The sequence below is a fragment of the Tetrao urogallus genome (assembly GCF_951394365.1).
Source record: "Tetrao urogallus genome assembly, chromosome: 10".
In the NCBI taxonomy this organism is placed as follows: Eukaryota; Metazoa; Chordata; class Aves; order Galliformes; family Phasianidae; genus Tetrao; species Tetrao urogallus.
This window is the reverse complement of record NC_136823.1, coordinates 11,767,456-11,779,075: the sequence shown is the minus strand read 5'-3', so window position 1 is coordinate 11,779,075 and position 11,620 is coordinate 11,767,456. Positions and strand designations below refer to the sequence as shown.

Sequence of the window (11,620 nt, the reverse complement as noted above, 5' to 3'; positions counted from 1 at the left end):
GAGTGGCAGGCAGGAAATGGGCATCAGCAGGCCATGTGCACAATGGTTAGAAGTACAACACTCAGATCTCACTCAGCGGCACAAAGCAGCTGCAACAAGAGCACCAATTTTGGCTCACAAAACAAAAACAAAAAGATACCAAAGAGCAGGGTGGGATTTCGTGGTGCGACTGGGAGAACTCAAACTCTCACGCTGATTTGGCTGCCCAGCCAACACCTCAGCTGGAAGCAAAAATCTGTAGCACCGTTCTCAAAATAGCGAAGAGGAATCAAAAGAACAATCTTTTCAGGGACATGCTGAAGGTGTGGCAGGCACCAGAGGAGTGGGCAGTGTGCAGATAAGAGAGCTGGAAAAGTGAGCACTTGAGGCGGCAGAGAGAGGAACTGCTCATAGCCTGGATTCCTCCCAAAGTGCAGCTGCACCGCAGGGCTGGGCAGCTCCCGCAGACAGGGAAAATACACAAGCCCACAGTTTAATATCAGCCAAAAGTAGACAGAGGGAAGCACAGGTCAGCGAGGGGCTAAGAGCTGCCACATGACAGACTAATCCATGTCAAGTGTTCTGCAGACGTCACAGCAGAAGAGGGATTTGAAGGAGGATCATGCAGTCGCTTTGCAACACCCAGGGTACCTCCCACGGGTGAGGAGGGAAGCGCTTGGACAGGACTGAGGCTGGTGCCCGTGCCCAGCAGCCAGGTTTGCCATCTCCATAATGATCGAGCAGCAGCGGGCACTGTGAAGCCAGCAAGCACAGAGAGCTTAATCCTGATGTGGTAGAGAGTGAGAAGCCAGCAGAGAAGCACAACTAACAACACACTCTTAGTAGGTTGCAAAATTCATAATCTTCCACTGAGAATTTCAGGCTGCACAGAGCCCAGGGGCAGCCAGGACACCTGGGCAGGTATTTTGGTGTCCAACAGCAGTGTGTGGTCCAGTGTGCATTGCCACATGGACAGAACATCCCAGCATCCAGACACACAGCCTTGCTTCGTGCAGTGCAAGTTGCAGTGTGCACAAAGGCCCACCCAAAAGCAAGGCTGTTCAACTGGTGCCCTACTCAGGAACAAGTCCTAGCAAAAGTGCCCGATGGCCACAGCTGCTGGTGTGGCCGCCTTGCAAGCAAGGTGCTCTGCTATCCCAGGAGCAGATCGGTAGCAAAGCCAGAGGGCTCGAGGAGCCCGGGGGCGGCTGTCAGTAGGACAAGACCAGGCCAGGCTGCGCCCCAGGAGCTCTGCAGGGCCGACCAGGGAACGTTCATAGGGCGGGCAGGCTCACGGCGCCGCCTCCCTTCGGTAGCGAGACGATGCCCCTTCCCCGGGCCCGACCCTCGCTTCCTCACATCCTCCCTCGGCCTGGCGGGACCCGGGACCGTGCGCTTTCGGCCCCACCGACCGGAGGAGCCCGGTGCGGACAGCCCCGCCGGGTCTCGGTGCTCTCCCCGGGGGGGCTGCGGGGAGGTGATTGGTGCAGACAGCGGGTGCGGCCCCGCGCCGGCTCCCGGCACCCGGAGGGGGCGGAGACCGGGGCGGGGCCCGCAGAGCTGCGGCTCCGCCTCCAGCACCCGGAAGGCGCTCCCCGCCGGGGCGGCTCGGCAGTGCCCCCGCCCGGGAGCGCGGGACTCGGGCACCGCCGGCCCCAACCTACCGGCCGCCGCCAGACCCGCACCCGCCTCTGCGCCGCACTCTCCGCTCCAACATGGCCGCCCGCAGAGCGCCGGAAATACCGCCTAGTTCCGCTTCCGGCTTCTTGGCCACGCCCACCACATCGAGCCGCTCCCGCCCCCCCCCTCTATCGGCCACGCCCCTCCCGACCCTTGAGCGCGGCAACCGCGGCCCCGGGAGGGCTCGGCAGGGGGCGCCGCCGGGGCGGCTGCGGAGGGCGGAAGCGGCGCCGTTTCCAGGCAACGGGCTCCGTGTCGCCGGTTCCGGTGCCGACAGCGGGACCATGAGCGGGCGGGCGGGGCGGCGGCGGTTGGTGCTGCACGTGGACCTGAACAACACGGTGGTGGCGGCGGACGCGGTGTCGGGGCTGGGCCCGCGGGAGGCGCTGAACATCTTCCTCAGCACCGCCACCTGGGGCCGGGAGGGGGCTGACGGTGAGCGCCGGGCTCGAGGGCCGGGGGCCGGGGGCAGGGACGGAACTGAGGGGTCGGGGCTGGAGCTGGGGCCGGGATCGGGGAGCCGGGGCCGGACAGGAGCCGGGGAATTCGGGCCGTGCCTGCGCGGGGTCGGTGGGCAGCCAGTGAGCGGCTTTCTCTCTTGCAGGTGAATGGCAGTGGATGAGTGACCGCCCCTCGCTGCGAGCCCCCTGCCCCGGAGCCGTCAGCTACTACTGTCGCTATGGCCGTGACCAGGCCTTCACCGAATCCGGCCCCGGCCAGTGCTTCAGCAGCCTCCACGCGCAGCACCTGCGGCTGCTGGAGTGGCCGGGTGAGCCCCACCAGGAGCTCTCCGTGCAGGATGGGCACGGCAAGCACTACCACTTCATCCTGCCCTCCTTCTTCCGCCTGCTGGATGCCCTGCACCGGGATGGCAGGGATTTCACTATTATCTTTAGGACCTTTGGTACCGACTTGCCCCGCACACTGTTGGCCCTGCGCTCGGCCCTGGCTGGGCAGCACCCCCAGTTCCCTGCCCTGCGGGACCTGGCGGTGAGTGTGTCCCCATGTGCTGGTGGGGGATCTGCAGGCAGGGTGGCTGAGCTGGGTATGGAGCGGCCTCTACAGCACAACAGGACCTTTACCCAAAGCTGGCCCCACCAGGAGGCAGGGCAGGAGCACTAGTAGCAAGTGTCATAGAATCACAGAGTCACTGAGGTTGGAAATGACCATTAAGATTATCTAGTCCAACCATCAGAAGTCACTTCAATTGTTTCTCAGTGAGCTGACAACAACTGGGCACAGAAAGGATGGAAAGGTGTAGCTAGATGGTCTCTTTTTCCATTCCCCAGCAGACAGAAAGCTTTTTGGGTTGTGTGGGTTTCACATCTCGTTTTCCCTAGTGCTTTCACATCTCGTTTTCCCTAGTGCTGTCCTCCCACACTGTCATGAAAGGTTACCACCCTGCTGTTTGTTGTCTGTTACAATGCAGTAAACAATCTGCTTGCTTTGGAAACCTCTCATCTCCTGCTTTCAATAATACTGCAGCTCCCTGTGGTCCTCACTCCTGGCCAAATACGCTGCAGTAAGCGAGAGGTTGTGCTGAAACGAGGATCAGAACGACTCACCACCAGGGAGGATGGAAGAAAGCTGTACGATTACTTCAGCTCTTTGGAGGGAATTGGAGGCTTCCAAGACCACTTTGACTGGTGAGAACTAGGGCACTGAGAAAGCAGATTGGGCATTTTATCCTCCTCTGTGATTCTCCTGGTTTGAGATAGCTCCTAGTTTTGATGCCTTTACATTGTTGCGGCTCCAATAGCTTTTGTGCTCACCATTTTGCTTGTAGGCAGGCTGATGGTACTCTTGCATTTTCTGTTGCATCTCCATCCCCTGCTGTAATTCTTGCTTTTTTCTAAACACCCTCTAATTTGTCTCCTGGCTGCAAAGTGTTTCTCTTTCATAGGAGGCAATATTAAGAAGAGAGACAGGACTCTCTCTGCCTACTGTTCCATTTCCCTGGCTCTTAGTAGTAATTTGGTGCTGACTCGACAGCCCTTACATGCAAGCCATCGCCCTGTCCTTTCTCTGACAATGCATTGCACCACCTTTTGTTTCAGGTGGGCCAGAAATCAATTCTCTTCCCAGGGTGGGAAGCCCCTGTGGATAGACCCCCATGATCCCAGCATTCACCACATCTTCATTGACGACAACATCCGGCTGGATGATGCAGACACCATTGTCCACCCTCAGGTAGGTGGCCGAACATCCCCTACTGCTAGCTGGGGTGTCCCTGCTTAGGCAGACATGTTCTGTTCACTTTGTGTCAGCATGAGTGTGCAGAGAGGGACCAAGGCTTTGTCCTGGTGTCGCTGGTCCCCAGGTGACTGGGGCTGTCGGTGGGGAGGCTGGAATTGGCTGTCAGCACAGAACAGCAGGCGTTCAATGCCTGTGCGTGCTGCCAAGCTCCTGTGCTCCACTGGGGTGAGTCATCCCTGCTCCCTGCCAGCACGGCAGCCAGCCAGCCTCACTGTGTGGCTGCAGCGTCCGGTGGCACTGTATTTAAAGGGCAGCATTTGTGGTGGAGCCTGGGAACACTGATGCAGACCGAAATGCACTCAGCAACTGGACAAACTATCAGTGATCAAACAAGAGCTGCAGCTCCACAGATGAGTCTTAGCCCTGGCTGGGTTCCATCCAGGAGGAGTCAGCACATGAAGAAGCCTGCAGTGGTGTGCAGGGCACCTGGAGCATAGCAAAGATATTCACTTCTACACAAGCACTCTCAGATTTGTAGCTGGTGACAGGAGTTGTCACTGCACAGAGCAGACCTGCTACAGGAAAGGTTTGCTCTGTGCCTGGGCTGATTGAAGTGAATGAATGCAGAAGGCTCTGCTGAGAGCCCAACGTTTCTCTGCAGCTCAGAGCAAAACCCAGACGTTTCTCTGCAGCAGCTGCTCCCTGCATGTCTAGAGCAGCCAGAGCACGACTCATGCAGCTCCACTTGCTGCATTTCAGCCCTGGGCTGTTTCCCTGATCAAGGAGCTCTGCCTGTCACCATCTGTAGCCAGCACAGCTGGGTCAGTTGGGCTGCTCAGCTTGTCTTGGGACAGCTGTGAAGATAACCTCAAGGTTCCCCTGGCACCAGATCAGACAGGTGGGATCGAGTTGTCTTGGCAGCAGACCCAGTAGGGGTTTGGATGGCAGCTGAGCAGTTTTCCAGCAGGGCTCAGTGCTGCTGTCTGGCCTCGCTCTGTAGCCTGGATAGGTCGCTTAGACACCATCTTCCTCTTTTGTGTCACTAGCTCTGCAGGGCCATCCCCTGTGTCAGTGACAGTGACAGAGTGCTGCACGGCTGTGCTGGGAAGGAAGCAGGTTATCAGGCAGCCTTAGGCAAAAGCATGGTGAAGCTGTTGACCCTTCCTGTGCCGTGTGGCTGCACCAGTTCTGGCAGCAGGCTGGGGCAGCAACGGCAGAGCTGGCGGCAGAAGTTTTCCTGGGGTTGGCTGATCACAGCACAGTTTTTCTTCCAGCAGCCCAGTGTGGCCCTTTCCTTAGGGGAGCCCCAGCCACACGTTGTGACAAGCTGGTTCTGATCCAAAGGGGCCGTCTGGGAGGGGAGGGAAATCTGGAGAAACTTAATCTTCTACCGCTAGAGTGAAAATGGGAGCCCTTTCCTGCTGCCATCGGCTCGCTCAGCAGGAGATGCTCAGTTAGCTGTCAGCACCTGGCTGAGGGAGGCATTGTGATGCACACTGGGATGCATGCACTGCTGCCAGGCTTTGCACTTGGGCCGGGCACAGCCCTGGCACTGTTGTCCACACAGGATGAGTGCTTCCATACTCTGCTTTCTCCCACAGGTGTTTTCGGAGCGAGGCAGCAGCAGCCCCAGGTGTGCTCCTACCTCGGAGCTGTATGATGTTTGCCTGGTGCAGACCGACCTCCTGGAGGCCATCGCCAATGAGGACTATTTCCTCCGCTGCGTGAGGAGGTGTGAAGAGAACTATGATGGTCACCTGGCCCGCATGGAGAGCGGCTCTCTGAGCCAGCAGAGTGATGGACAGTGATACCACTGGGCAGGCTGGGCTGGGGCCAAGGAGCTCAGAACGAGGGTACCCCAATGCTTCCTTCCTGCTGCACAAAAAGTCCCAAGTGGGTTTTACTCTGAGCTGTCACTTCTCCAGCATGCGATGTGCCCACCCTGTCCCACTGAGAGCCGCCAGGCCCAAACACAACTGTCCTGGGAGCTTGTGTGATGGCATCCCCTAAGGAAATCGCTTTCCTTTCCTCAGCAGCAGTGTAGGGAGCTGGAGCCCCTCAGCAGGCAGAGCTGTACCTTGTGCCTGCTCCTGCCATGGGGCTGGGGCTCTCTGTGCCCTCTGATCCTGCAGCTACGTGCAGCCATGCCAGTGTTTGTCTCCATTCCCACTCCCACATCCCACAGAGGCAGCCGGCCTAGAGCTGGCACCATGGGTACGGTGTGCTCCCTAGCAGAGCTGGTTCCATACCACTTCCGCCTGGTTTTAAAGCAAATCTTTCTACCTTGTTTCCGGTGCGAGTTCCCTTTCTGCTCTCACTCGGGCTGTGCAAGCACGGGGGAAGTGCCTTGCCCTCCGCGTTCACTTGCTCAGAGTTTGGCAAAGCGAGGAGCAAAGGGATGAGCAGCGTGGCATCGGCAGGCACCAGCCGCCGCCGAGCGACACCGGCCCCGGGTCTCCTGCGGGCGAACCCCGGTGCTCAGGGTGGGCTCCACGCCCTGCCCTCTCGTGCCTCCACCTGGTGATCCGCGCAGGACGTCGGGGGCATCGGGAATCGGGGCCCGGGAACAGATCCGGGGGGGCCGGGCGGGCGCGGCACCGCCTCCACCGGCAGCGGGCGGGCCCCGCGCGGAGCGAAGCGGCGGCGCTGAGCGGAGAGCGGCGGAACGGGCGGCGAGGTGAGCGCGGTGCGGTGCCTGTCCCGCTCCCGGGCGGCGGGACCGGTATGGGGCGGGACAGATCCGGGAGTGCGGGATGCGGACGGGGAGCCAGGAGAGGGTGCGGAGAGGGAGCACTGGGAGTCCGAGATGTGCACCGGCAGCCCTGGGGAGCGAGAGCATCAGAGAGTGCGGGAGATGAGCCGGGAGCAGATGCCCCACGGGACGAGCAGAGCCACGGGGAGCTGGTGCCCTGCGGAGATGGGCTGGGCACTGGAGCCCAGGGGCGTGAGATGGCTGGGTGTGAGGGATGACCGCTGGGATCCTCCAGGTGTGGGAGCCCCAGTGGATGCGGGTGCTGCATTGGGAGCACAGCAGCATGCTGTCACGCCGAACCGGAGGCTGTGGCTCGCAGGGACCGAAGCAGCAGTTGGTGCCCAGTGCTGACCCTACTGCTCTCTTTGCAGGAGCTGGGCGGCAGCCGAGTCAAGTCCCACCACTGCCGTGGGCCGGATGGGTGGCACGGTGGGGCTTGGGCCCGGGGACCCCCAGGGTGGCTGAACCATCCCATGGCGGCATCAAGTGCGGGTGCCTTTGCGTGGGTCTCCTTCCCCTCCATGCCCACGCGGCGCGTGTACTGCAGCGCGGCGCACCACGACGGGCAGCTCTTCGTGCTGGGTGGCTGTGGAGGCAGCGGGAGAGCCCTGGGAGCAGCCGAGGTGCTTGACCTCCAGGCCCAGCGCTGGACCGCGCTCCCTCCGCTGCCCACGCCACGGGCTGGTGCTGCCACCCTTGCTGTGGGCAAACAGATCCTGGCGGTGGGCGGTGTGGATGCCTCGCAGAGCCCCCTCGCCTCTGTCGAGATCTACCATGTGGATGAGGGCAGGTGGGAGAAGGCGGCAGCGCTGGCACAGCCCTCCATGGGCATCGCGGCCGTGCAGAGAGGTAGGTGACACGTCCTGCCCAAACTTTGCCTCCGAGCCTCAGCACAGCCTTTGTGTGGGAGTCCCATGGAGGATGCGTGCGTTTGCTCTGGGCTGGGGATGCGGTGGCATCACCCTGGGGCAGAAGCCGGTGGGGCTGTGATGGGCGCAGGCAGGGGTGCCGGCAGCGGAGCAGGATTTGGCAGCATGGCAGCGTTGCCATGGTGTCTCCAGGGAGATGGTGCTGCCGGGAATAATTAGAGCCGATGGCCCTGGTGCTCTGCTCCACACAGGGTGGATGGGGCGGGCGAGGGTCCAAGCGGGGTCAGGGCACTGCCCAGCTGTGCTAGCTGTATTCCCCTCACCCCTGCTGGTTCCACAGATGGTGCCGTCTATGTTCTGGGGGGAATGGGAGCAGATACCTCTCCGCAGGCGCTGGTTCGCGTCTATGAGCCGGCGAAGGACCACTGGCAGCCGCTGCCCTCCATGCCCACACCATGCTATGGGGCCTCTGCTTTCCTGCAGGGCAACAAGATCTTCGTCTTGGGTAGGTAGGCGAGCCCAGAAGCCTGCCCCGATGGGTGCATCAAGGCCCAGGGTTGCTTCATGAGGACCCTTCTGCTGGGCATCACTGGTGGTACCGGCTGCCTCTCAGGTGCCACCAGCCCTTGCATCTCATCCACACACAGGGGGCCGGCAGGGCAAGCTGCCCGTCACCGCCTTTGAGGCTTTTGACCTGGAGACAAAGAGCTGGACGCGCTACCCCAGTGTGCCCAGCCGCCGCGCCTTCGCCTCCTGCGCCATGGCTGACAGCGTCTTCTTCAGCCTAGGGGGGCTGCAGCAGCCAGGGCCACACAACTTCTACTCCCGACCACATTTCGTTAACACCGTGGAGATGTTCGACCCCGCGCAGGGTGAGGCCCAGATGGGGAAAGAGTGCTGCCTGTGTTGTGAGGTCCATGGTGATGCTGACAGTCTCTTCCTGGCAGGTGCGTGGAGCAAGCCCAGCCGTGCCATCCGCATGAGGGAGAAGAGAGCTGACTTCGTTGCTGGCTGTCTGGGAAGATACGTGGTCGCCATGGGTGGCCTTGGTAATGCTGACTGCTGTGGCTGTGGTGGGGAATGGGCGCTCAGTGCATGAAAACCTGTCCTTCCTGGGCTCCATCTGCACAGAGCTGCAGCATTGCAACCTGCTCCCAGGAGAGCTGGGGAAAGGTCAGCACTGCTGCTCAGCAACAGGAAAACTGTGGAGAGGGCTCCCAGGGCAGCTGCAGCACCCCAGCCTCGTGGGCTCTGGCCACACTTGAGATGCCACAGTGCCAGCCAGGGGCAGCACCATGGTGCAGCATTGTTGCCAGCAGCCCTCTCCCAGGGGATGCTGTTAATCCTGCTGAACCCCTGCATCGTTACTTCAGTACAGCAGAACCCAGGGTGCATGGAGAGGGCTGAGGCCATGCCATCTCTTGCAGGGAACCAGTCGTGCCCGCTGGACTCAGTGGAAGGGTTCAGCCTCACACGGAAGAGGTGGGAGCTGCTGCCCCCCATGCCCACTGGCCGCTGCTCCTGCTCCAGCTGCCCAGCCCCTGACCTGCTCTTCGTCATCGGTGGAGTGGCCCAGGGCCCCAGTGGAGCTGTTGAGGCTCTCTGCCTGCGTGATGCACCCTGACAATGGCTCTTCAGCCTGGGGAGCAGCCCCAGCAGAGCATCAAGTGCCTGAAGACGGGGACAGGGTGTGTAGGGCTCCAAGAAGCAGCCGTCCCATGATACCAAGTACTGCAGCAGCGTACTGCAGCAGCCACGGTTTCTTGCAACGCACCAGAAACCCCTCCAGGCTCCCACAGCAGCGGAGTCCAGGGGCAAAACCTGGTGCCCAGGGTGGGACAAGGCTGCTGGCATGGGGAGCCATGGAGGTAGGGCTGTCGCTGGCCATGCTGCCCCATCCAGCCCCGTGTCCGTGCCGTGTGTGTAGCAGTGAGTGCTGTGTCGTTGTAGACCCAGTCGATGTCTCATGTAGCGCAGAGGTGCCCTGTAGCCCAGTGCCTAGGAGGTGATGTAGCACCTCAAATAAATGAAACGTGAAGTTTTAGCTTACTGCAGTCATGTCATCCTGCTGTGGGGGGGACAAGGGTTGCCCCAGCTTGCTTAGCACTTGCTTGAGCCTTATTGGTTTTAGCTTCATGCAAAGTCACACACTTTAAAGCACAGACAGGTCAGAACAGATGCAGGTGAGAGATTCAGTCTTTTAATGAGATGACATTAGAAAAAATCTCATGGGCCGGGGTAAATATCAAACGTGAGCATCTGACCTTTCAGAGAGGGTGGCCAGTGTGCTGCTGCTGCATCAGGCTTTGCACATGCCAGGGCATTGCATGGAAAAAGTTGGGCATGGTTCAGAGAAGAGCCACTTGCTGCATTTTGGGAGGAATATTCTGGGATCCTTGGGCTGGCGGTACCTCTGTTGCTTGAAGCATCCTTGCATTCACCTCTGGAGTTGCCATAGAAACACTCCTGTGCTGGAGCCAGCATCAACATGGGGCCCCAAACTGGGAATTGAGGTGAAGCAGCTGGAGGGACTCGCCATCAGCAGGACATTAGTGACTTGTGCTGTGCTGAGAGGTCAGGGGGCTGGAAAGAGGGATCCTGTGCTCCAAGCACAGCACATGCAGGGCTCTGGCACACTGCTGTGAATATTGCAGCAACCTGCACTTTCACAATGCTCCCCTGAAATGCTTTGGTGGGACAGGTATGGTACCCCTCTACAGCCTGCCAGCCCTTTCCAGAAGCCACCGAGGCTCCTAAGAACTTCACTCACCACAGCTTTTGTCGTGCGCAACCCTAAATCACAGAGTTGCACTGGAAACGCAGACCTGATTAACGAACACATCCCATGGGAGCATGGCACGGACAGAATAGATCAGGCACTGAGTCACCGGCAGGCTGACACTCCTCTGCAACATTCCCTTCCAACGTGGCGGGCTGCAGAGTGGGTGCTGGTGCTTGGAACTGCCCTTTCCAAACGCAAGGCCGTGCCAGCTGCACCTCAGCACCTTGCTGTCGTGTGTCCCCACTGCGGAGACATTTCCAACAGCTCTACAGCTGTTGCCTCTTTGTTGCCTACAGTCAGCTTGCGTCTTTCATTAGCATCCAAGTCTCCTGCATGTGACTGGGAAATCTGGGGTGCATCCACTGACTGCAGCACCACTTGACTGTTTCAATTGAGAAGTATCTGTGACCTTTCCTAAAAGTCTGGATTGCTCATTCTTTTCTCTCTCCACTTTTGGGCATTGGAGCAGGATCCCAACCAAATGAGGGGAAGAAAGCCTCAAAGACAAGAGCCAAGAATGTCTTGGGATGGATGGAGAAATCTTCAGGCAAAAGGGCAAAATAAATGATGACCCTGACGGTGCTTAAGACTGACACATAAGACTGACACATTATTCGTTTAAGAGCTCATGTGAGTTGCTAATTAAATGCTAACAAATTGAAGAAAAACACTTGAGGGTCGTACAAGATATATTGTTGTCTATCTCCTGGTATGTTCTTCTAATTTTTACTAAATGAAAGGCTTCAAGTGTCTGGCTGGACTCCCTAATGCTAGAAGCACAGTCTGTTACTCCAGATAGAAGGAATTCTACAAGCCAGCACCTGGCAACACTTCTGATCTCCACAGAGCTGCGTTATGGATGAGGGAGACTGGGACTGGAGGTAGCTGTCAAACCTATAATTAAAAAAATGTGTTTTCTTATAGAATTTCTTTCTGTTGTCAGGAGAGAAGGAATACAAAATCTCATTTATCATATTCCACAAATTCAGTAGACATTCAAACCAGAAAGCTCCAGCCACATCAGAAACATGAATAGTTCTGCATAATAACTTAAAATAACGCCCTGAATCCTATAGCTCACGCACAAAGTGCCAGGAAATCCTTTCCAAATAACAGTGCTGTAATGGGTAGAAGGCCCTGTGGGCTCCTATGAATGGAGTTCTAGATTTTCCAATAAAAGGATGGAAAAACACTGTTTGTGATGTAGGACCACATTGGACCTCAATACAGCAATAGCAGCACTGGGCATTGGCCTGCACACCCAAGCTGTACAGAGCACAGCAGCAGACCAAAGCCTTCCTTTACTCAAATGGTGCCATAACCATGGATATCCCTGCAGCAGTGCTCTCTGGAGGAAGGTTG

At 58.6% G+C, this 11,620-nt stretch overlaps 1 protein-coding gene across 1 annotated transcript; it reads left to right on the top strand.

The window, feature by feature from the left end:
• Positions 1-7,080: 7,080 nt before the first annotated feature.
• On the top strand, positions 7,081-9,199 carry KLHDC8B (kelch domain containing 8B; the record flags this gene model as incomplete). The annotated part of the gene is made up of 5 exons (XM_079540201.1): positions 7,081-7,456; positions 7,817-7,981; positions 8,124-8,348; positions 8,424-8,525; positions 8,904-9,199. The coding sequence occupies 5 exons, from the start codon at positions 7,081-7,083 to the stop codon at positions 9,098-9,100; spliced, it is 1,065 nt and encodes a 354-aa protein (XP_079396327.1). The 3' UTR covers positions 9,101-9,199.
• Between the last annotated feature and the right edge of the window lie 2,421 nt (positions 9,200-11,620).